The 25,543-nt window shown below is 40.3% G+C and overlaps 1 protein-coding gene across 2 annotated transcripts in view; it reads right to left on the bottom strand.

The window, feature by feature from the left end:
- LOC147017326 (grainyhead-like protein 2 homolog) overlaps nucleotides 1-25,543 on the bottom strand; it is an 83,407-nt gene that overhangs the window by 46,601 nt on the left and 11,263 nt on the right. The window contains exons 4-7 of one of the 2 annotated variants that reach the window (XM_085846856.1): nucleotides 25,136-25,460; nucleotides 24,677-24,750; nucleotides 17,710-17,896; nucleotides 17,333-17,444 (exon numbers count right to left, since the gene is read on the bottom strand). In XM_085846856.1, coding sequence (XP_085702982.1) covers nucleotides 17,333-17,444; nucleotides 17,710-17,896; nucleotides 24,677-24,750; nucleotides 25,136-25,460 — 698 coding nt within the window. The remainder of the gene's footprint in view (nucleotides 1-17,332; nucleotides 17,445-17,709; nucleotides 17,897-24,676; nucleotides 24,751-25,135; nucleotides 25,461-25,543) is intronic. The other variant, XM_085846857.1, reaches the window with a different exon arrangement.

Genomic DNA, 25,543 nt, shown 5'->3' with positions numbered 1-25,543 from the left:
GGAAACTCTTGAACATAATAAGCAAGAGAATGAATGACCAGGAAAAGATGAGAGGGAGAGGGGGGAGAGAGAGAGACAGAGAGAGACAGAAAAAAAGAGAGAGAGACAGACAGACAGAGAGATGAAACTGATAATTTTCTCAGTTTAATTAAATAAATAAATAAATAAATGCCTTGGATCACTTTCAACGATTTGCACTTACATCCCCTCAAGGTAAAAAGTGTTTTTAGGTATTTTCTGGGGGAAAATTTGTGGTTATGGGTGTGGTTTGAAAAATGCGGTAACACATCAATGCCCAAGACGCACGTTGAGCACATCACGAATACGGCACGTTACAAACCAGCAGCGCATAAAGCATTACTTGAGAGTTTTCATCATGCAGATGCTTTGAAATGACCAGCTGAATTATCCAGTATTAGACATTGCTGTACAATAAAAGGCAATTTTACTGGTACATCGCATGTGTAGCTCTTCATCAATACCTTAGTATCGGTGTAAAAAACGTCCAAACAAGCCCACCTTGTCCATTTTAAAACTTTTATAAATCACTGCAATGCCTTTTGGGATTACCTTGGGTTTAATGCTGTGTCCTCACCTTGTGCACTTGAAATAATGCATTTAAGTACAACAGTTATTTGACAATTTCCACCTCCATTATGCGATACGCTCTTCTTTATCGGGATTTATTTTCACGCAATCATCTTCAAACCTGCATTCCTCACCAATTAATTAACGTACGTCTTGAATCGCTCGTATCACTTACGCATGACCATCCGCCAACATGGTGAAGATGTAGCATACCTGTCTTTTCGCTGTCAAGTCCGACTTCGATTCCAGACCAGACAATTAGTTCAGACATTGCATCAAAAGGTGCACCAACCCTGCGATGGATGTTAAGCTGGGTGTCCTGTTCACTGGCATTAGTTCGTGGAGATTAAAGATTCCACGGTGTCTACCGATAGAGTAGAAAAGTGACCACAGGCAACCCTGAGAAAATTCCTAATTCTGGACATAATGTGCAGGGGGACTGCATCAATGGCACAGCTGGGATTCAGCAATCATGCAACCAGTGGATCAAATTAATCATCGAATCCCAATCTAATACAGTGTAGGCATTTGCTAATGACAACGACACTATCCAAGTGTCAAAATGTTGCATTCATTACAAATTGTCAGCTGAAAACAAGCAACAAAATACATGACATAACAAGGAGGCAAATATCTTGCCACAAACATCTCTTGTAAAGAAGCTTCAACTGGAAGACACGAATGCAGACAGTTAATGCCTCCATGCATGAATAATAATGACAACTTGCTTTCCAATCTGGCCTTATTTGAAGATACATCAAACATCCACCAACTCATTATATTTTGACAATCTGCCTCGAATGTCGACACAAAATGGTGGCTATTTTCGACTACATGCAGAGTTAAGCTGGTGGCCAAATAATGCAGGTGATTTTCTCTTGGATTTGCTCAATGTAGGGAAATTGGCAAACTGATTGATGGACAGTTTAATACAGATTTCATCCCATTATCATCACCTTATGCCACATCCCATCAGTCAAGATGAGAGGCTCGGAGAGATTTTGGGATTGGCACAACTTTTCATGAACCAGATTGATAAATCTGGCATTCAACTGAAAACTCCAGGCTGAACAACCTTGGGAATTGAATCCACACTAGTGAGGTTTCATTAATGAGGCTTCAGCCACCGAGCCACTCGCAATTTTTCCAACATTAAAACATTCTAATTCTCAGTGACTATTCACTTTTGTTGGGAGGAAGTTTTTGGCATATTGTTGTCAAAAACATAGACAAACTAGAAGGGCACTCGGTAGAGCGCATACCTCCGCCACGTAATGCCTGATCCACCAGAACATATCGGGCCCGATACATTTTTGAAATATCATGCTGTACTGTATATCGTTTTTGGTCCCACATCTCCAATGGTGAAGAATCACTTTAAAAAATAAATAATTCTCGTATCCTGATCTTCACCAAAATCTCATCAGTTCGTCCTTTTGACACACCTGTCCACAAAATTTTGAGATATCTTGTACACAAACAGACAGAGAGGGGTGAAAACATAACCCCTTCACCTTCGATGGTGCAGGTAATAAAGGCTGGTGATCAGGGGAATTCAAAACGGCAAAAGGAAATCGAACTCAGGGGTTTTATAAAGCACAAAATTGTTGTACACCTATGATCGTATAATCTCAGTAATCATCATAATATACATTGTTCAATCAATTAATTACATTTTTACGAGTAGGCTTTAATTTTTTGACGCAATCAGGCTCAGTCCGTACTATCACATCCTTGCATACAACAAAGCTAACTCGAGCTGCATGTCACATGATCATGCTGATCAAGGCTGTTCGATGACATGATGGATGTCCCATTGTGCACAACATAATCCGCTTTCACATCAGGTCGGGAAAAGGTGAGGAGGGTACGAGGGGCGGGGGAAGAAGTCAAAATTAAACCATTTCTACCGACACAACATGAAGGTAGCCTTTCGATTTGGCTTTAAGCCATCTGATTTTTGAAGCCATGGGAAATGCTTCTTCAAAATGTAAGATAAAGCAAAAAAACGAACTGCTGCACTCTCTGTCACTCCTGATGCTCCTCATGACATCCCTTCTGACCCTGTGACACCATTTGACAATACACAACTGCAGTACAAGAAAAGTAATTTACCGACTCTCTTAACTCCAGGAAAAGGGTCTCGAGCCAAAACTATTTGTACAACACGCTAAACACATCGGGAAGGGAAACAGTTCAGGTGACAAGTTTAAGCAACCGAGGTGGTAAGAACAAGTCACAACTTGCTCTGCATGGAATAGTTCAGAGCTGTCTGCATTTGCTGCTGGTACAACACCCACTGCCACTTCCCTGCACTTTCCCATTGCTATAGTTTGCAGCAACTCTCCCCCACCTCCCACTCGTCCCTCCCACGCACACTTGTAATCTGGACCCACCAACAGCTCAATGTTTTTGCTTTTCATATATATATATATATATATATATATATATATATATATATATATATATATATATATATATATATATATATATATATATACATATATACATATACTGTACATTATATCAAATATTATATATCTGAATCGATACAACCAAAAGGAGAGATTATCGTACGATGGAGATTTGAATATGCACTGCCGAAATGTACAGGCTGATGTTTAAATCCAGCAGCCATCATGAAGAAAATAAAACGAACAAACAAACAAGGATAAATCTTGCACTCCAACATCTGACAATCCAACTGACGTTTAAAGATTTAATGAAGATGATGAAGAATAAGGGAACAAAAAAGGAGAATAGAATGAGCACACCACACTTTTACGATTTGAAAGTGAGCTGGAGTAGAGAGTAGTCATGTGCTGATAGTTTACATTATGATTTGTCGTCACTCAACCAATCTGAAAAAGTGTTGTACAGTGCCATCAAAACACCTAAATAGTACAGGTAGTCATACCATGCATAAAAGTAGTAGTAGTAGTAGTAGTAGTAGTAGTAGTAGTAGTAGTAGTAGTAGTAGTAGTAGTAGTAGTATTTTTGTGAGAATGGCTTTAGAGGCTTGCGCTTAGAGCCCAGGAAAGCTCAGACAAACACAAGTTATATTTTTAAATAGTGGACCCGTTGGTTCATTGGACTAAATTTTCATTGGTCTTCACAGCCTCGGGCATTTTTGCTAGTCTGAACAAAAACAATAAGTTTCCCAGCCTGGGAGCCTTGGAACCACAATAATAATGATTATGGAGTTATTTCAGGGTCTTGGTGGTCCGAAGGGTCTTGGGGGTCTTAAAGGGCCTTCAAAGGTCGAAGGGGTCTCAGCGGTCTAATGGGTCAAAAGGTACATTCCAATAGTGCATAATTAACACACACACACACACACACACACACACACACACACACACACACACACACACACACACACACACACACACACACACACACACACACACACACACACACACACACACACACACACACACACACACACACACACACACACACACACACAATAGATGTCGCTCGACTTCCTCATCTTTGCAAGTCCATGGTTAGAACTGCAGTGGACAAGGCAGAGCATTTTAAAGAGAAAGCACTACCAAGGTAGGTAAAGCAGGAGGGAGACAAACAGAAATGCTGTATGAAGTATGTACAAAAAAAATAAAAACAATAAAATAATCATATCATAATAATGATAATAATAATGACAAGTAAAAGTAAAGTGCCTTGTGGGGAAATACTGCACAGCGCATCATTTGTGGTCAAAATTTCTTTAAACTTCCCAATTATTTGGGAAGTAGTCACAGTAATCCAGTATGCTCACTTGCTAGCTTCTCCCAATCTATGGCAGCTCTACCTTCTTACCCTCAAGGTTTGCCTTCTTGAAATATAGTCTTACTCTATGATCCCAAGCTTTTTCCCCCCACCTCTTCATTTTAGCTTATTTTTATTCCGATGTCTCTCCACCCCCCCCCTCCCCATCTCCCAAATGAAATTACATCATTAGCTTGATGAGTTTATCTAATCTGGTGTTGGTGGAGCGCAGGTACCGTATGATGGGCTGATCTCCTCCTGCATCAAATTTCCTTGTTATTCCTCGATACATCTAGCAGTATTAAAAAAAGGGCATTACCAGCATATATATATATATATGAATGGAATACGAGGCCTTGTTTCGTATTTCAGAATTGTTGGTTAATCATGGGTCAAGTAGGAGCTGTGGACGAGACTCTGAAGAATGTCTGTGAAAATGAGACCGTCATAAAAGTTGTTGAGGTAGCAAACTGAAACTCTCCAAAATGAGAGCTATTCTTCACCCGATACATAAGTTGCCAATGATATTGCTGGAATATAGGTGCAAAAAGTGTGAATGTCATCAGTCATCGGTCATCGGTCAGCGGCCTCGCTGTCTTTTACTTCATCTGTCTCGACGGTCTAGCTACCTCTTCTCGCTCACCCACTCTGACCATCGATCTTCCAGTAATCTTATCATTGTTAAACTCCCCCCACCCCCCCCAAAAAAAAGATAAATAAATAAATAATCAGGTTTTCCACACACATCCTCTCCTTTGTTCCAATGTTCACCTGTTTGTGGAACTGTCGTTCAGAGACAGTTCAATTTCACTCTTCCCTCCAGGGTTTCAAGCTGGTGGTGCACCACAATCTCATGTCACCCCCATCCCTGCTCACTTCATTTTTTTTTACCCCCATTAACTTGACCTAACCCAATCCACTTACTTTCAGTTTATTGCGAGTGTTTATCTTTCCCCCCTCGTTTCCTTTTCATTCATTCCTCTGCTTGTTGTATTGAACCGTTGCCCCATTGTCAGTTGTGTTTTACCCTCTGTCATCACACTCTAACTGGAAGGGCACTCGGTAGAGAGCATACCTCCACCATGCAATGCCTGATCCACGAGAACATATCGGGCCCAATCAATACATTTTTGAAATATCAGGCTATATATCATGTCAGCCTGATCTCTCAATGGTGAAGAATCACTTAAGAAGTTATCAGATCCAGATATAGATTCAGATCTTCACCAAAATGTAATCAATTCTTCCTTGTCACACACCCAACATGTCCGCCAAGTTTCGTCCGAATCCGTCCACAACTTTTTGAGATACTGTGCTATATATCGTTTTTGGTCCTATCTCTTAATGATGAAGAATCACTTAAAAAAATTATCAGATCCGGATCCAGATTCGGATCTTCACCAAAATCTAATCATTTTGTCCTTGTCACACACCAAACCTGTCCACAATTTCATTCAGATCCATCCGCAACTTTTTGAGATATCCTGTACAAAGACCAACACAAACAGACAGAAAGGAGGTGAAAACATAACCTCCTTCACCTTTGGTGGTGGAGATAATGAGCCTAGATTTTGTATTAAAAATGCATATGAGCACAAAATAGGTCTCAATGTATATAACATCTGCTTGAAAATGGTTTTCTGAGAAAAGATAACCAAACCAAAAGGTTGAAATGATGATTGTACCATAAACAATGGGATGATCAAATGTCGAGACACGTACTGTTTATAGACAAGTTGAAGTCGAAAATGTTAGGCAACACTCAACAGTTTGACGGCACAGAGGAAAACAGTATCATAGTTGATGCACAACATTTATCGTGGAGCACGGTGGAGGATCATTTTGAGGGTACCTCTCAGCTAACGCTGTCAGGAATCTACACAAAATTGATGGTGCCCTGGGTTGCTGTAAAGTAAGGACAAAATCCGAATTTCATTCATATTCCATCCATCTATCCATCCATCCATCCATTGGGACCATACTCTGTGCAGAGCGTTGGTGATGCTTAAGTAGTCTCCTTGGCTATTGGGCACAATCCTGGACGGGTCGCCACTCCGACACAGGATACATGCTGGCACTCATTTTGCCGACCTCGGAAGGATGACAGGCAGAGTCAACCCCACCTGGTATTAATTCAACAGCTGAGTGGGATTTGAACTCAGGATCCTAGGATCCCAAGCTCACCACCCTAACCATTAAGCCAACACCAGGCATATTCTTATTCCCACAAGGCAAAAATTGCAAGAAGATATCAAATGCAGAACATTTACAGCCATGACTGCTGCCAGACAGTCTAGATATGAACATCAATGAGACTGTACGTCGTATATCCAAGAAGAGAAGCCGGATAGAGCACAGAATCAACTATAGGTTGGTAATAATAGCACAGGCTTTGATAGGCCTAATGGCCTCCTTCTGCATCGAAGTTCCTTGGAAGGTAACTCATATTATATTAAGCAAGTCAGTCGAATTAAGTATTCCCGATAGAGGTGTACATTGATAAACCCAATGGCACTCTGGAAACAAGTTGTATTGCTTTGTTTAAGACAAATGATAGCACTCACACACAGAATTACTTGCGTATTGGATAACATATTGGCTTTTCATTTGTAATCAATTTTAAAGAGCAGGTTTTGGGTCGCTGACGACTTCGCGCGATTCGAAGGTTGTAATCACATTAATAATCGTTGGGCAATTATTTTCTTACATTTGAAACTCAAAATATGCTAAAATTAACTTTTAAGCCAAAACTTTTGTCAGTGATCGAAAAACAGACCAGAAGTTGCTGAAGATGCTATGATGTCACGTTCTCCGAAAACTTCTTGAACATTCAGAAACAGCGTGTAAACAATGGCGAGATGCGAATCAGAGAGTGATTTCAGCGGCGATGAAATTGAGTGTTTTCATTCCGATATTGCTGAGGACGAGTCGGAGGATGATGGGAATTTATACTCTGGAGTTTCTGGCCCTGAGCCATATAAATTTGAGCCACTTGCAAGTGCCAGAAAACGGCCTATTTTGTGTACAAGTGGCGGGACTGACTGTCCGGCAGTTCACACTGACAGACTCCACCAGACAGATTGGTTTGTAGATTTTCATTTTCGATTCGAGGCATAAAATAATGTAAAGTTTGATTAGTCTGTGACTTGATATAATAATTTTTAACCCTCTAGTCACTCAAGAGTCAGAAATAGAATGAATCAATAATGGACCCAAATATATTATACACCGCAGCCTTGGCGTTAAAGTCTTTCTGACAGCTGAGCTTGACCCCAGCGAAAGTGAACAGTGAGAACAAATCCCAACTTTCAGAAGACTGTTGTGGCATATAAATACCAAAACATGTTTAGCCTCATAGGGAAATATTCGACCAAATTTAGAAAAAAAAAGTGAAAAATTGATCAATTTTTTACAATTGAAATGAAATAGCCCAATTTGCTGATGCTGTTAAAAAAGTAATTTAATCAACAATATGTTGATTTGTTGAGAAATTTTTTCATGCTTGTGTTTTTCAGAAAGTTTATTTATGTGTTTTTCCATGTACTCTTTAAGAATACATTTTAAGGTTTTTCTCACTTGAACTCAATTGATTCTGTGACAGAGCAGTATCTGGAGAACTTGTCAACCAACAACTCATATTCACAGAGTGGTGATCAGATGTGTTTATGCCTTCGTAATCCTCGGCTGTGAAATGTTCACCACAAATGACAAGTCTATCCAAAGGGTCCTCTTTACCCGTTTTGTTTGTACAAATCTTATCCACTGCCGGCGAATGTTTGATTCCTTCGGGAATCGGTGGGAGTGATTACCCGTTTTCGCAAAACATGATGACACATGTACAAGGCATGATGTACAAATATCCAAATAACTTTGTTCTACAATAATTCAAAATAATAAAGGATAATATAGACAGTTGCAAGCTCAAAAAAGTGAAAGAATGGCCTGCTGAACTGGACACTTCTTCAATGAGCGAGTGAGCGTCCGTTTTGTTTTGGAGAACGTGACGTCACCATCCATATATGGGCACACGGCTGTTTTTTTTTTTCAACAGCCTCGAGAAATAACATCTTCGGAGTTAAATTTCATCAACCATCCCAATAGTTAGGCAACCACAACAGTTTGCATCGAACTATTTAATGCACATATTATCATATAGATAAATTTTCAGAACATGTTTGGTGACCCGCAACCTGCTCTTGTATTCATTTTCCCAAGAGCACATTCATAATTTACTTGTACTTTCAATTACTCATCATTTGTGACTCCTTCACATTCATCACTTGTGTGTTTCCAAAATAATTTCCAATCCAATGATCACGGAAATAAATCAACATGTCCAATTCCCAGAATTCAACTCGGATGCACCTGCCACCTCTCACACATCACCCATCATATACAGCTTCTGTCACAGATTAGATACGAACACAGGCATGACGATTTTAATTGATACTCACACCTCTACTTTACAAGTTAATAGCAAGGGCTACCTGGTGCTGCATAAGAGGTGGTTGGGACGGGAGGGGTAGGGGGTGGGAGGGATGTTCCCGGTGCTGCCCAACCGGATGAGGTTTTTCTCGGAGGTGGTTTCGGCCGTGAAAGAGTAACAAACAAATGCAAAAAACAAGAACACACAAACAAAGTTATTTATAAGATTTCAACGTTTTCAGTGCACAACATGTGCCAGAACCCATACGTAGTCCCCCCCCCCCCATGCAGCTCCTTGTGGGTGAAGGAGGTTCTACTCATGACCTCACCCTGGGCATCCCCAGCACATTCACAAAATTTGGTGGATTGGCCGAGCCATTTTTTTCCCTATGATTTTCAGAACTACTCAAATATACATACAGAGAATTTCCTTGAGGGGTTGGGGGATATACTTTGTGGGAGGGGGGTTGGGGGGGGAGGGGTACCTTAAATTTCCTTTTCCTTTGGGGGAGGGGTACCTTAAAACCTTAAAACCTTGCCTCGATCCTGAAGTTCTTACATCCAAAATTTGGGGTTTCTCAGTACTACAGTTTGGCCTTCAAAAAATCATGAACAAACATAAACACTTTAAAATATTTATAAAGATAAGTAACTCCTCTCCCCCGATAATATTGTATGCACAAAGATGTACAACAAATAAACCTTCAAGCATGCTCCAAATTAAGTTAAAGAATTTCATTTTGCAAATTAAATTTTCATATATATATATATATCAAATGCTTATTGAGCAACAACATGTTTTGCAATGAAAAATCGATTTGTGCATCTTGAATAATAAATAAATAAGTAAAGTAATAAAACAGGGTCAGTTGGGTTACAGGAGCAAATTCTTTTTCAGTCCAACAAAGAATGACAATGTGGTTTTTACAATTAATGTATAATTAACCTCCGCCATCGAAGATGCATGGAGGTTACTGTTTTAACCCTTGTTTGTTTGTTTGTTTGTTGCTGTTTGTTTGTGAACAGTATTACGGAAAAACTACTGGACGGATTTCGACGAAACTTGGTGGGGGGATTAGGTATGGTCCAAGGATCATGCCATTACATTTTGGACCTGGTCCAAAGTCCAATATGGCCACAATGGTGGCCATTTTGAAAAATATTTGAATTTTTGTTTTTGCATTTCTACATGTTTTAAGTGATTTCCAACCAAAAAAAAAATTTGTGAGAGAAAAAAAAATAAAACCAACTTTTTTTCAAAAAAATTTCGATTTTATTTGAAAAATATTTGAATTTTTTTTTGCATTTCTACATGTTTTAAGTGATTTCCAACCCCCCCAAAAATTTTAGAGAAAAAAAAACTTAGAAATTTTGCACCTTTTTTTTCAAAAAAATTGATTTTTTTTTCACATTTTTACATGTGCGTCGATCTAGTTTAGTTTATTCACTCGTGGTTCAGTAGAGTCTGATCCATTTTGACCGACAATGAATCGGATATCGGGTTCACTTAAGTGACCCAGCAGTATTGGCAGCAGAGGTTTTGCACTCTACTGAGTGCTCCCCCTCGAATTTTTTTTATTTTTATTTTTATTTTTTTTTGTTTGTGAACAGGGTATTACGGAAACACTCCTGGACTGATTTTGACGAAACTTGGTCCAAGGATCATGCCATTAGATTTTGGACTTGGTCCAAAGTCCAATGTGGCCGCTATGGCGGCCATTTTGAAAAAATATTTGAATTTTTGTTTTGCATTTCTACATGTTTAAAGTGATTTCCAACCAAAAATAAAAATAAAAGTTGTTGGAGAAAAAAAAAACGGGAAATTTTACTTTTTTTCAAAAAAATTTCGATTTTATTTGAAAAATATTTGAATTTTTTTTTGCATTTCTACATGTTTTAAGTGATTTCCAACCCCCCCCCAAAAAAAATAAAAATTGTTAGAGAAAAAAAAACAAAAATTTGCAATTTTTTTCAAAAAATTCCGATTTTTTTTTTTTTTTTTGCATTTCTACATGCGCATCAATCTAGTTTAGTTTATTCAATCATGGTTCAGTAGAGTCTGATCCGTTTTGACCTACAATGAATAGGATATCAGGTTCACTTAAGTGACCCAGCAGTATTGGCGGCGGAGGTTTTGCACTCTACCGAGTGCTCCCCCTCTAGTTTATACTGCAATCTAACATTCGGGTATAACCCTGTTATATTTCTACTCTGGCAATTTCTGTCCCAGGGCTCAGAAGTAGTGCAAGAACCAATGAGTCATCGAGTCTTGGTTTGCTCCCTAATCAGACTATAAGCTGTTATCCTGGTGATTCGCAGGAAGGGCGATGCACCAAGGACAATACCAACCTTGAAAAAGATGCTTAGCTGACTTTTTAGCTTCTACACCATCCACAACTCTTTAAGGTCAATTGTCAGGTTAACTAGTCATGTGATATTATATGCAAATGTTGGTGAAAGTGGCACTTGCCTTAGCATCAGACCGTTTAACAAGTTACAGAACAAATAACATTCCAAGACCCAAGCTGCAACACTTTGAAGTCACCGCGAAGTGGGAAGTCAATGGATTGGCTCAGAAGTGTTTGTTACTCTCAACACAGAAAAGCTGTGACGAGGTACATGTTCACTTGTTTTCAGAAAAATGTGACATTCAAATGATGCCCCTATGACAAAACTGTGAACCTGGATCAGTTATGAGCAAAACATTCATGATTCAATGCCTCAAGTCAGCACAAGCTGGATGACAATTTTAGCAACCTTTAAAGTTTCAACTTTATTTATAAAGGACAGTTGCAGTCTTTAAAAAACAAAACATTATCCAAGGCTCATTTGTAGGAGTTTGTACACACTACACATGCGGTACAAGGACCCTGACATGTCAGTGAAGTTGGACATGAATCACAAGGACAATTCAGAAACAATTGACAAATATGTACAGTAAATGGGATTTGAACCTGGGATCCCAGGATCATGAGCTATTTGCTCAGATGAGAACATCGAGTAGGCACACCCACTTGCAATATACCAGGAAACAAAGCGACTATTGCATTTTAAGACAAACACGTGAGAAAAAGAACATCATTTGCATACAACAGGTCAAACACATTACACACTGAACAGAAGTATTTGGAAAGAGATCGAAATAAAAGTTTAATAAACAGCACCTGAAACTCGTAGTTAACGAGGGAATAGAAACTACTTTGCCATAAAACAAAATGTACTCTCACCCTTTAGCCCTTTCAAATTTGTACAGATTCCACGCCACACTGGGTGTGGTTGCAAGCCACGCTTCATCTGCATCCAACACAAGTCTCTATGGGAACACGAGATGGGCAAACAGAGGCTTTGTATTGGGGCCCAAACCAAACACACCTCATCCCACCCAAGTCACCTTCACAATGCTGCAAATGAAATACGGACAAGCACAATTCCACAGAAAAAAAAAAAGGAGCAGGTTTGTTTCTTTGATAAAAGAAACAAAAATATATCATTTGTTGTTACGTTTTCTTTTAACATCACCTTACCTTGCCTTTTTTACAGGTCATGTTTTATTGTTATGTCCAAACATTCATGCGTTTTCCTCCTGCCCTTTTGTGTTGGTTAAAACCGCCTCATCCTTATTTTAAATCATCCATGATGCTCAAGCGTGGAAAATAAATAAAAGAAAGGAATTAATAAATAAATAAACTGTCATTATCCACACCAAGTGCTCCATATAATGAGATTGGGCAAACCCAAACTTAAAAGCAATCTTCATCAAAAAAATTTTTTTTAAATAATAAAAAAAAACGAAGAGCAAATGGAAATAAATAAAACAAACAACAAAACAATTATGCTTCAGCTTCGAGCAAATAAGAAAACGACAAGATAATTCAAGCGTCTTGGAAAAATACAACCAAGTCCTGAAGGTTTAAATCCGAAACATAAGAAACATTTTTGTGCGACTCACACCAAGGAAGTTGCTAACCAGACTGGGAAGGAATGACATGTTGAGATACGAGATTTCTGCATGTTATTATCTTAATGCCATCCCCTTACAATTATTTGCAGTCAGATATAAACTATTGCTTCCCATCTTTCTGTCAGGCAAGTAATGGTGTTTGCTCATTCATGTTGCATTCTGAACCCAAGGTTCATGATGTGGGGAAAACCAGGTTTAAATGTCTAGGACTAGAAGTGTTTGTGCATAGTCTAATAATATTCTTCCAATTCATTCCAGAGTATATTGATGTCGACGAATGTCTTTGTTCTCATTTTGATTTACATACAAGCGCTCTTCCAGAAGCTGAAGATCACTGTTAATAGCAGCAGTAGCAGACACGGCAGAGCATAAAGAGATAGCCATCTGTGCAGCCAGACGGCTACGTGCGATAAGAGCCAATCGCACAGGTAAAATTCCTCTGCTTAGCCAATGTACCATTACCTTACACCTGCTTCTCATACCCTCATCAGCAGTGCTTTGTGAACAAATATGAACAACAAACTGCCTGTTCGCAAGACGAAGCTATACAGTACAACCAAACGACAAGCAATAACTGTACGAAGTCAAAAACAAATTAAAGGAGATTTGGTTTAGAAAGACAACTTCATTGTTGTTTTTTTTTTAATTTGTTCGTTAAGAGGCCGAAGTTTATGGAAGAGTTGGATAACTGAAGGTGGAATTAATGCACCGATACTAGGATAGAGAAGTACATGCAGCCAACAGATGTGACAACAAAACACGACACTCCAAAAGGCTTGCGAATGTCACCCCAGGAGAGTCCAAGGGAGGAGAAGCCATGTCACTACATACCGAGACTCGGTCAAACAATCACTCACTCAGTGTCTTATATATCCTGTTTTGCATTTAGAAATAAAATCTCAAAGCTGCTGCAATGAAAATAGGAGGAAAGATAAGTTAGAATAAATGAAAAGCAACGGTAAAAAGAGATTTTAAAACTGAAATTGACGAGGCTGTGCAAATTTTAAAAGGAAGCAATTTACACATTTGAGGAGCACATCAAAAAGAATGCTCAATCATCAAAATGAGAGAAACTACCAGGGGATTCACATCATTATACCGTAGCATTCTTTTACAGGGGTGCATGAAGGTGTCAGTCAGAAATGCCGGTGGAAACAGTCATTTTGGGGATTTAAGGTTATAAGGAATATTTTAAAATTTACATGTTGGCATGCTGGGAGTCAGGAATGATGTGGTCAAATTTATGAACTTGAACGATGAGCCTGGCTACTTTATTATGAAAAAGGTGTAAGGACTTGAAGAAGTCGGTAAGCCTGCTCACAACAGGTTGCAGTAGTCCAAGCATGATATGAGAGATTGAACCAAAGTTTCAGTTATCCTACAGATAAACATGAGAATATTTGGACAATAATTTGTGGCAGATGAAAGAAAATAGATTTATAGATTTTAGCAGTAACTAATCTGAAACCATGAAAGCAGAGGTCATGTGATCATCCCCAAGTTTCACAATCTGGAATGGAGCTTTTTAAGAGGGGATGAGGCACTAAGGACCAGCATGTCAGCCTTCGGCCGAGGTCACATTTGCCACGGCGGCTGTGGGGTCTCTGAAATCTGCGGCCACGAGCAATTATACAGCGGCCGCAGTATTTCCACGGTCACACAATGTAGCAGTCACATATGTTTTTATTTTTCGGGTAGCCGCACGGCGTATTTAGAAATCGTGGAGACCGAAAACGTGGGGGTGCCGTACGGACTTTGATTTGATGTCGCACGGTGACTTTAGGGCGTTCCTGCAGCGGCCATAGAATTTTCAAGGCAGACGCAAGGCGACCGCAGGGGGGCCTTAAGGCGAACGTGCGGCCAGACGGACGGTAACGAGTGGGTATATATACCAGTTCCTTTTTTTACTGAAATAAAAATATAACAGTATATATAACTGAATATACTATAAGTATAATATACCATGGTGTCCCCAGAATCCGAACAATTTTTTCGAGAAAATTTTGCCCTAAAAACCTAATACATTTTAAAAAACCGAACACAACGTAGCGTTCATGTTTGTTCACGTGTCTCCCCCACCTGTTCAAGCCGCATCTTCACGCTTTGTTCATTCAGTTCGTCGGTGAAAGTCCTCGTGAAAGCATCTCTCGTGTGTCGATCGATACTTTAGGCCTCAGTCACATTTGCTCCACGGCGAGGATACGGCGGCCGTTTGCCCTCTGAATTTACAGAAACGTGCGGCGGCCGCAGGGAAACTGAGGTGGCCTCAGGGTGGCCCTATGCCGTATGGCTATATTTTACAGGTCGTAAGGTCGCTGTGGAATTATAACGCGGAGTTATAACTTTTTTCATTTCTACGTTCGCCGTAGAAATTCGACAAGCCGAAACAAAAGAACTGGTAAAAAATAAATAAATAATTAACCCATTCGTTACCATCCGTCTGGCCACACGTTCGGCTTAGGGTCCCCCTGCGGCCCCCCCTGCGGTCGCCTTGCGTCTGCCTTGAAAATTCTATGGCCGCTGCAGGAACGCCCTAAGGTCACCGTGCGACATCAAATCAAAGACCGTACGGCACCCCCACGTTTACAGTCTCCACAATTTATAAATACGCCGTGCAGCTCCCCGAAAAATAAAAACATATGTGACTGCTACATTGTGTGTCCGTGGAAATACTGCGGCCGCTTTATAATTGCTAGTGCCCGTACATTTTGTAGACCCTCCGGCCACCGAGCCAAATGTGACTTTGGCCTTACCTCGTGTTTTCACCTTCACTTGTGATGTTTGTTTTTTTAATCATCTTGTGTTTTAATTAATAACAAAAAAAGCAATCCGATCACGTGGTGTGACAGACTGTTGGGCAAGGATTGAATTTCACAGCAAAACCGGTTGTAATTTGGAATATCCATGATTACGTCAGCCCGATGCGTTTGATGAAAGTGATTGTGGTTCTGCGGGCATCATGTTTGATGAGCTGCCCTGGGGGCAGCGCTCTCGAAGAGTGCACGAGCGATCGGAACTCAAGCCGGAGCTCGAGCCTGTGTGGACCTTTGGATGTGGTGATTGTACCAGTTTACATACAATACACCGCCACCGAAGGTCATTGACTCATCTTATTTTACCTTAAACATGGGGAATTTCAGTTTAAAGTGTCTTGAAAGTGGGTTTTCTTTGGATCCACGAACGGATTAATTCACTTTCCATTATTTCTTATTGGGAAAAAATTTTTGGAATCTGAACTTTTTGCAATCCGAACAGCCTCCTGGAACGAATTAAATTGGGACTCTGGGGGCACCATTGTGTATAGGCAAACACCTATACTCCGATCTCTCGCGGTAGCGCACGGTGGACGCATGGTCGACGCAGACTGCCACGGAGGCCATGCGTCGGTGCACGGCGGGCGTAGGGGAACCATGCGTTGACCCTGCTTTTTCCGCGGGTAGTCACACAGACCGCAAGGCCATCGTAAAGCGACCGTGGAAATAGTGCGGCCGCCGTAAGTTTTTGGGGGTTGGGAAAATCAATTTTCATTGAGAAGAGCTTACGGCAGCCGCACGAATAACGCAAGCCCACCGTACGCCCAACGTATGGTTGACGTGGAACACACCTACGTCATAGCTTGGCTTGTCGAATTGCTACGGCGAATGTAGAAATGAAAAAAAGTTATAACCGCGCTACAATTCCACAGCACCCCTACGGCTTGTAAAATATAGCCAAACGGCGTAGGGCCTCCCTGAGGCCACCTCAGTTTCTCTGCGGCTGCCACACGTTTGTCAATTCAGAAGGCGTACGGCCGCCGTATCCTCGCCGTAGAGCAAATGTGACCGAGGCCTTAGCAGCAATGATTGACTATCAACTGAAGGTTGTCAAAGGTGTGCTGACCGCCTTGGGAAGCAAAGCAAAGCTGATGTTTCCAGCGTTAGCTCATGGTCGGTGCAAGAGGCTCCTCTGCCAACTTTTAGTTGATGAAACATACCACTTGCATTGTCTGCTGATGGAGAGAGACACTAGTCTTGATAAAGACCAATGTTCCTCTGTTAGTAGCAATGAGTTTGAGAATGTGCATGGACCTCCATGTTTGAATTTAAGAGAGAGACAGGAATTCAGAGGGTTAGAAGGCAACATACCATCAGGTTCAACAGGCACGTCGGCCTGTGCAGCACAAGCTTAGTGATAAAAATCTGATATTGAAATCATACAAATTATACCAAGTGGATGCAGTACATGAGAACAAAAAGTGGACAAGGAATAGATCCTCGGGAAACACCGCCATATTGATTAATCTGATCTGATGAAAAACCAGCATTATTTACCATTGAGAACATTCAAATGCGTGACCAGATATACTAAAACAGGACTGAAGATTGTCAAGTAGTATGCTATTGTCAACTTGCATCAAAAACAGCTGACAGGCCAAGGGTACTTCAGGATCAAATGGCTGAAAACAGTTCTAATACACTAGTCGTATGTTCGATGTCAACAATAATATAATAAAAAGGTCACAACATAGAATTAGGAGAGTGAAGGCTAACTTATGCAAGCGAAGGTCCTCAGAGAGCAGTACAAGAGAAACATGGCATGCTGCGGGCATACCAATGTCGATGACCCTCTGTTTTGCTGTATGCTGACGTGAGTGCCAATACTTCCAGTACTTCAGCTGCTCATCACGATTCTTGTCTTCCCCAAACACCACCATGATCACACTCTGCAAAGCCAGCACTAACCATCACATCACTGGACTTTGCAAACCCTTTTAAATTTTCATCTAAACATTTCCACAGCATTGATATATTAATTCAGGTCAGTGTTTAAATTATTACTTAATTTTATTGAAAGTTCACAGTTTCGTCCATTCCAATATACATGCAGCAAAGGAAGCAAGGCCAAGAAGAAAGGGGGGGGACAATAAATGAAGGAGAAGAATCGATGGATTTTAAAGCTATACTCCAATACTCCAATAAATATACTACCATTAGAAAGTCTCGAAGATCACAACGCACCCGAAGTTTGCTCATGGGATGTCGTAAACACTTGTCGGTGCCCTGCTCCCTCAGTGAAATTGCATAGAACTGCCCCTTGTTGAGATATGTGAGTGGACCCTCACCAGGCCTTTGCCGCAAAGACTTAGAGGCTTCCAGGCTGTACTCAAAAAACTCCCTTTGGAAATACAGGCCACCATAACAGGCAAAAATCAGTCACAGTGTCCAATCAAATGTTAAATACAAAATGCAAATGAACATCACTTCACTACCAAGTGCTTTTTGCTTGATAAGTTAAAAAGATCTTTACCAGAAGTGTCAGTTTACTTTCATGCAATGCCAATCCTACCACCCTATTATTACCAAACCTAACTCGTGTTTGTATTGTAATTTCACATTCAATTCTGTCTACGTGTTACACGTGGTACCAGCACAAGATGTTCATTTGTACTGTTTAAAGATTTCCCTTCACCAAATGAAATCAAACAAAACTAGAACTACGTTGTCGATGGCACACCATCGCATATTCCCGCGCGCACTGCTTTGTCCCATTAACGCTAGTTTTTTTTTAATCAGCCCCCATGACCCCACCCCCTCTGGCCCAGCCCCAAGGGGTCATATCAAAAGTCCAACAGTGTTGTGCACTTCCCCATACATATATCTACGATGTTCCAAAGTTTCAAGTTCCTATCTCAAACGGTGTAGGAGGGGCTATTTTGACCCCCTCTCTGCTAAGCACCCCCTACCCCCCAAGCACCCTCTGATCATCATGTGTTTAAAAAAATATGTTGTTAAATGTATCTCATTAATATGTTTGATTTAAAAAGCTATAAGACAATTTTTTTTTTAAATCGACCCCCATGACCCCAACCCCTCTGGCCTGGCCCCTAGGGGTCATATCAAAAATCCAAAAGTGTTGTGCACTTCCCCATACATATATCTACTATGTCCCAAAGTTTCAAGTTCCTATTTCAAACGGTGTAGGAGGAGTTACAGGGTAAGACAGACGGACGTACGGACGTACGGACGGACGGACGGACGGACGGACGGACGGACGGACGGCGGAGACAATCACAATATTCCCGCTTTTCTCGAAAGCATGGGATTAATAACTGGAAAGGTACTTGGTAGAGCGCAAACCCCTGCCAGGCTGATTAGTTTACGTTTAATATCCCACTGACAGATCTGGATTCGGACCTAAACTAAAATTTAAATCAGCTTGTTTTGGTCATCTAACCAACTCATCCACCAAGTTTCATCCGAATCCGTCCATAACTTTTTGAGATATCGTGCTATATATAGTTTTAGCCCCATCACTCGATGGTGAAGAATCACTTAAAAAACAATTCTCGGATCTGGATTCAGATCTTTACCAAAATCAAAACAATTCTTCCATGTTATAGTCAAACTCATCCACCAAGTTTCGTCCAAATCCATCAACAACTTTTTGAGATATCATGCTACTTGTCATTTTGGTCTCATCTCTCAATGGTGAAAAAACACTTTAAAAATTCTTAAATCCAGATCCACATTTGGATCTTCACAATATCTAATCATTTCGTCTTTGTCACATACCCAAGCTCTCCACCAAATTTCGTATGAATCCGTTCGCAATGTTTTGAGATATTTTGTTCGCAAACAACCAAATGAAATTGCTCATTGAGCAAGAAATTGCCGGAATAACTTTGTCATATCTCGATGATATCTGAAAAAACAAAAACCTGGAAATCAATTTGGTTCTTATAAGTTGATAGTGTTATTGTTTAATGAGTTATAGCACTTAGTTTGGTCATGATCATAACTTGGAAGTCAATCGGACTTGAAATGGCGTTTTTATCGCAATTTGAAATTTTTGATCCGACCCCCCCCCCCCAACATTCGACCCCCGACTGCTAAGAAGGGTGATGGTGTGACACCCCAATGAGACATATGGTTGGATGCAGTATTGGAAGATGCACATTTTGGATTTGGTTTGAAGTCGATACGACCATTTTAGCGGCCGTTATTGCGAAAATAAGAATTTTGGTTTTTCAGTGACCGTGACCTTGACCTTTGACCTAGATTCACCAAAAATGACAAGTGTCGAAGTTGGACCATGGCCGACGTCTGTACCCAGTTGGGTCATGATCGCTGAAACGGTGTGGCTGCTACAGGGTAAACAAACACACAAACAAAGACAGACAGACAGAATGACACACATGACCACCAACATAATTGCTGAAATCCGAAGGATTCCGGCAATTAACAAACAGACAGGGGTGAAAACAATCTCCATCTAGTGGGGCAACTTAGCTAAATATAGCATAACAATTGTGCATTTTGTGAGGAAAGCACCAAATTTGGCACGATAGTAGCCTATCCTTCTATGAACAGATTTGGATATTGGGCCATCTCAAAATTTTTGATGGCAGTGTAAAATGGCTGCCACAGCCATCAGCGGCTGAATTTGAGATGGCCCAATATCCAAATCTGTTCATAATACGTTAGGCTACTAGTGTGCCAAATTTGGTGCTTTCCTCACAAAATGCACAATTGTTATGCTAAGTTGCCCCACTAATCCACCTTTGTGGTGGAGGTAATTATAAAACATTTTCAGCTTCAATCATAACTTGTGATTGGCAATAGGAACCAGGTATTTGCCAAAAAAAGAAAGAACTCAAAGGGCACTCAGTGGAGTGCATACCTCCTCCAGGGTGATTACTTTACGTTTTGTATCCCAATGATAAGTCAGATCTGGATTCGGACCTGAACGGAAATCTAATTGGCTTGTACTTGTCACCCAACCAACTCATCCACCAAGTTTCTTCCAAATCCATCCAAAACATTGAGATATTTTGTTCACACACAAACAAGAAAACATGCAGTCATAGACTGGTACTTACAAAATCGTCAACTTGACCTCTGACCTTGTCTAATAAAAGCTATCTCCAGAGAAGGTAGCGACGCAAACCAGAAGTTTATATGATTATTCTGTACCAATCCATCAAAAATCGAATGTTTGACCTCACTGTGACCTTGACCTTTGACCGATTTTGACCAAAATATAATCAGTGCTAGCCATCACCCTCCTGAATCACGTGGTGTAATTTGACATTGGTAGCTTCTTCTGTTCTCGAGTTATCGTGCCTACAAACAAACACACAAGCACACACACACACACAAAAACACACACACACACACACACACACACACACACACACACACACACACACACACACACACACACACACATACACACACACACACACACACACACACACACACACACACACACACACACACACACACACACACACGACGGAAGTCATCAATATGCTTACGAAATCTTTAGATTTCGTAAGTAAAGATGTCGTGCAGAGCACTATACTTGTAAAATCCACCCCCTCTCCAAAGGTTGACATGGATACATTAAATTGTCCATTTCATTAAGAATGAAATTGACAATCTTAAGCAAAGCTCAGGGCAATAGGATGTAAAACGGACGATTTTTCAGTTGAAAATTGATGATTTTAGATGTTTGCCCTCGAGTTGACCTTTCACCTCTAAAATAGTTGGTTTCCCAATTCAGGAATGCACTATGCAATTGCTTTGTAATTTTCAAGTCAATCAGATGAAAAATAATGATTTTATAAATTTGACCTCAAAATCAAAAGGCTTCTCAGTTGAGACTACCTCCACAACTTGGTGACATTTCATGAAGATCGGTTTTAAATTGTGACCTGTAGGTGATTGACAAACAAACAAACAAGCAGTCATAGACTGGTACTTACGAAATCGTCAACTTGACCTCTGACCTTGTCTAATAAAAGCTGTCTCTAGAGAAGGTAGCGACGCAAACCAGAAGTTTCTACGATGATTCTGTACCAAACCATCAAAAATCATAACGTCGACCGAAGCAAAAATCTCCATTTCTCCACGCAATTATTTAATATTATTTTATCAAAGTCACAAAACCGTAATATTCGGCCATCCACCAACAATCTTTACATAATCCGACGGCTTAGCGAGTCAGGCATGCGACGATAACCTTTATTGGGATAAAAAAATGACTTTTAAACACCATCTTTATCGAAAACACCGTCAGCGCGCACACGGAAAACCTTTACGTGATCAACGACGCCTCTGCTCGAGCGCGCTGCACCACCTGACGAGCCGTGACGCGGCGAGTGAAATATTTTTATACAATCTTAAAACGTCTCCAATTCATCCGATTTTTACCAGAATTTCGACAACCGAGTGTTAAGCGTCATAAGCGATCGCAAAAACCGAAGACAAAATTAAAATTGCAGTTAAAACGAACTCGTAACATCGACCGAAGCAAAAATACTCCATTTCTCCACATGAATTTACGGAATTATGTTTGACCTCACTGTGACCTTGACCTTTGACCGATTTTGACCAAAATCTAATCAGCGCTAGCCATCACCCTCCTGAATCACGTGGTGTAATTTGACATTGGAAATCTTTAGATTTCGTAAGTAACAAGAAAAAGACGTCATGCAGAGCACGATACTTGCAAAATCCACCCCCTTCTCTAAAGGTTGCCATGGATACATCACATTGTCCATTTCATTAAGATTAAAATTTACAATCTTAATCAAAGCTCAGGTCAATCGGATGAAAATTGATTATTTTTCAGGTTGAAATTGATGATTTTAGAAGTTTGACCTCGAGTTGACCTTTAACCTTTTATCTCAACATAGTTGGTTTCCCAATTCAGTGACACAATATGCAAATGCTGTTCAAATTACAACACAATCAGGTGAAAAATGATGATTTAAAAAATTTGACCTCAAGATGAACTTTGACCTCAAAATCAATAGGTTTCTCAGTTGAGACTACCTCCACAACTTGGTGATATTTCATGAAGATCGGTTTTAAATTGTGACCTACAGGTGATTGACAGAGACAGACAGAAAGAATAATAAAATCGTCTGACCAATATACTTGAAAAAGGTTCGATTTTGCAAGGAACAAGAAAAGACGTCATGCAGAGCATGGTACTTGCAAAATCCAGAAAACATGTTTGACCTAAAAATAATTGCTGGTTGAATTCAATGACCAAATATGCAACTCTTCAATTTCAAGTCAATCGGAGGAAAGTTGACAATTTCACAAATTCGGCCTATGTTAACCTTTTGGCCTATGTTGACCTCAAAAATCATTGGTGGTTGGATTCAGTAACCTGATATGCAAATCTTGTTCAAATTTCAAGTCAATGGGATGAAAATTGAGGATTTTAGAAATTCCACCATCGTTGTTTACCTTGGGCCTATGTTGACCTTTTGACCTCAAAAACAATAAGCTTCTTGCTTATGATGAAGTTTCATTAACATCGTTTTAAAATTGTGATCTCTAGGCGATAAACATAAAAACAAACAGACAAAGACAAACAGACAGACAGACAGACAGACAGACAGAATAACATATGCAACGAACCAATATACTTAAAAAAATCTTCGATTTTCGCAAGTAACAAACAAACAAACAGACAGACGTGAAAACATAACCTCCATCCACCTTCATTGGTGGAGGCTAAAAAAAAAACGAAAAAAAAAATAAAGAAATAATAGAATTACAGCCTGTAATCCATCCAAAGCAACAATTAAGATGACCACAGCTTCTGTAGTCAAGGTACTTCAGATGTATGCCACGACACAAGCTGACATAGCAAAAGAAAGCAACCCATCTAGAACAGGTACTTGCCCTAATTGCACATGATAAAGTTGTCTATTATTAGTTTGCTCGATTGAAAAGGCAACTTTTTTGCTTCACAATACATTGCATGTGCCAAAATTTAGTGAAAACCAAAAATTTAGATTGAAAATAGAGAGCAGGTGTTTTTTAAATATGTAAAAAATGGCAATGCCTGATTCCATCATATGAGGTCTTATAATACAAGATGAGCTACATTATCAAACTATAGTTAGAAAACCAGAAACAACGTGTAAAAAGCAACACAAGTAAAGACTCTGTTCTTTCTCAACAGTCACGACCGACAAGACATTTTAAGTTCAAAGGAGTGTTGCTCTTCTTTTGAGGCTTGGGCTCCTGCCCCTCACTCTTCACTCCTAAATAATGTGGGGGCTAAAGCACTGAGCATTACTAGTGTTGCCGATGAAAAAAGTCAAGGAATTAGGCCTGCCTCATCTCACTGCAGATAGGTTAGCAGAATCAAAAGCTATCTGGTTGTGCTGTGTGCTCTTTCAAACCACCATCCCATCACCACGTCACACACATTCCCACGCAGTGACAAAGTACTTGCAAATCCCCCTCTCCAAAACAAAAAGTTAACATTCACGTCCACAACATTCGCATCTACCTCATCCACCACCAAGAAATCTGTCAGATTTTTGTCCAATCGCACTCTATCCCTGCAAGTTGGAAAAGCAACACCATCTTATGTCATTGCACTCATAAACTTTGGATGTTTCTACTCTCATGAACCAAGTCTTCAGATACACTAACAAGTTGTTTGTGCCCACAAGGGATTCCAAACGGGGTAGGGATGGGGGTGGCAAAAATGCAAGTGGTATCTTCTGTCATCGAGCCAGAAAGCTGGAAGCAACAATTCACATTTATTGCCAAATCTCATGCAATTTAAATGCTGTAATGGCGGCGAGGTGCTCCATTTGAAACTGTTTGTTCGATATATGAAGCTTTTTGATGCTTGGGGTCCGTAATAAAAAATTGTATTGGTGTCAAAACCAGTAACCAATTGCAAATTAATAGTAGTATTTGAAATGCCAACTTTTGACGATCTAAGGTTTAACTTTGCATGTTCGACAGTGTTGCATTCACGATACAGTAAAGTAAAACTTCAATATTTTTTCATTCAGCAACTTCCATAATCCTTATGGTGATGCTATCGCTGTCCACACTCAATGTCACCAATGGAAGCGACTTTAAATATTTATTACAAGTGAAATAACCAAGGGTTGGTTAAGTTGAGACTCACGCAGATCCAGCTTCAAGGTCCACATTATCAGGTATGGAAGCACGAAACCTCTCCACTTCAGCGAATTGATAGCTCTGGAGTGGTGAGAGGCAGAGAAAGCAATGTTTGATGTGGGATTTCATAGAACTAAAGGGAAATTTGATTTGCAAGGGATGAGAGTTATGTGAAACGAGGTGGGGGGGGGAATGTGTGAGTAAAATGATAGGAGGAGGAAATGAGGGTCAAGTGGATAAAATTATACAATTTCTGTATTCATAAACAGCCCCTTAACTTTAACAGCAAGTTGCAAATGTGCTATTTCTACCACCAGTCTGAGCTCCAAATACAAGAAACAACCTCCCTGCACAAGGAAATGATGATGCTGTGAAATACCCTTCCTCCGCCTATGTTTCAATTAGGGGACGACATATTGTAAAGCACAAGCCTCTGGTACATTTCATGCTTGATCATGTGGCACACCTCACTGGCAGTTGTTGCAGCCGTCTCAATGAGTGTGCTGTCTGGAGTATGTCGCTCATCATCTTTAAGGTAATTAAGACCTGGGTAGTGCAGGACCACTGCTTCAAATGGTGCTGCTGGAGCCCTCTCGTATACAGCATTGCGTTGCTCCTCGCTTTCACGGTCATCAAAAATACCAGCTTGCATGCTTGCCACGAAGGTAGGTTGTGACTTCTCAGTCTTCACCACAGGCACCATGGACACCATTTCATGGTTTGGAAGAGTCATGGTGACCGAACGCAGCTCTGAAGGGTCAACTGAAGTAACTGGCAATTGCAGCAGTGACCTGCAGAATGTACACACAAAAACCTCAACAAGGGCTCTCATTGATTCATAGCAAGGAATTCCTTGTCCATATAAGCAAAAACT

Source organism: Eptatretus burgeri, chromosome 11, assembly GCF_056783735.1.
Source record: "Eptatretus burgeri isolate ZD-2024b chromosome 11, Ebu_testis_v1, whole genome shotgun sequence".
Taxonomy (NCBI): Eukaryota; Metazoa; Chordata; class Myxini; order Myxiniformes; family Myxinidae; genus Eptatretus; species Eptatretus burgeri.
The sequence above is the reverse complement of the archived record's forward strand: the minus strand, read 5'-3'. Positions and strand labels throughout refer to the sequence as shown.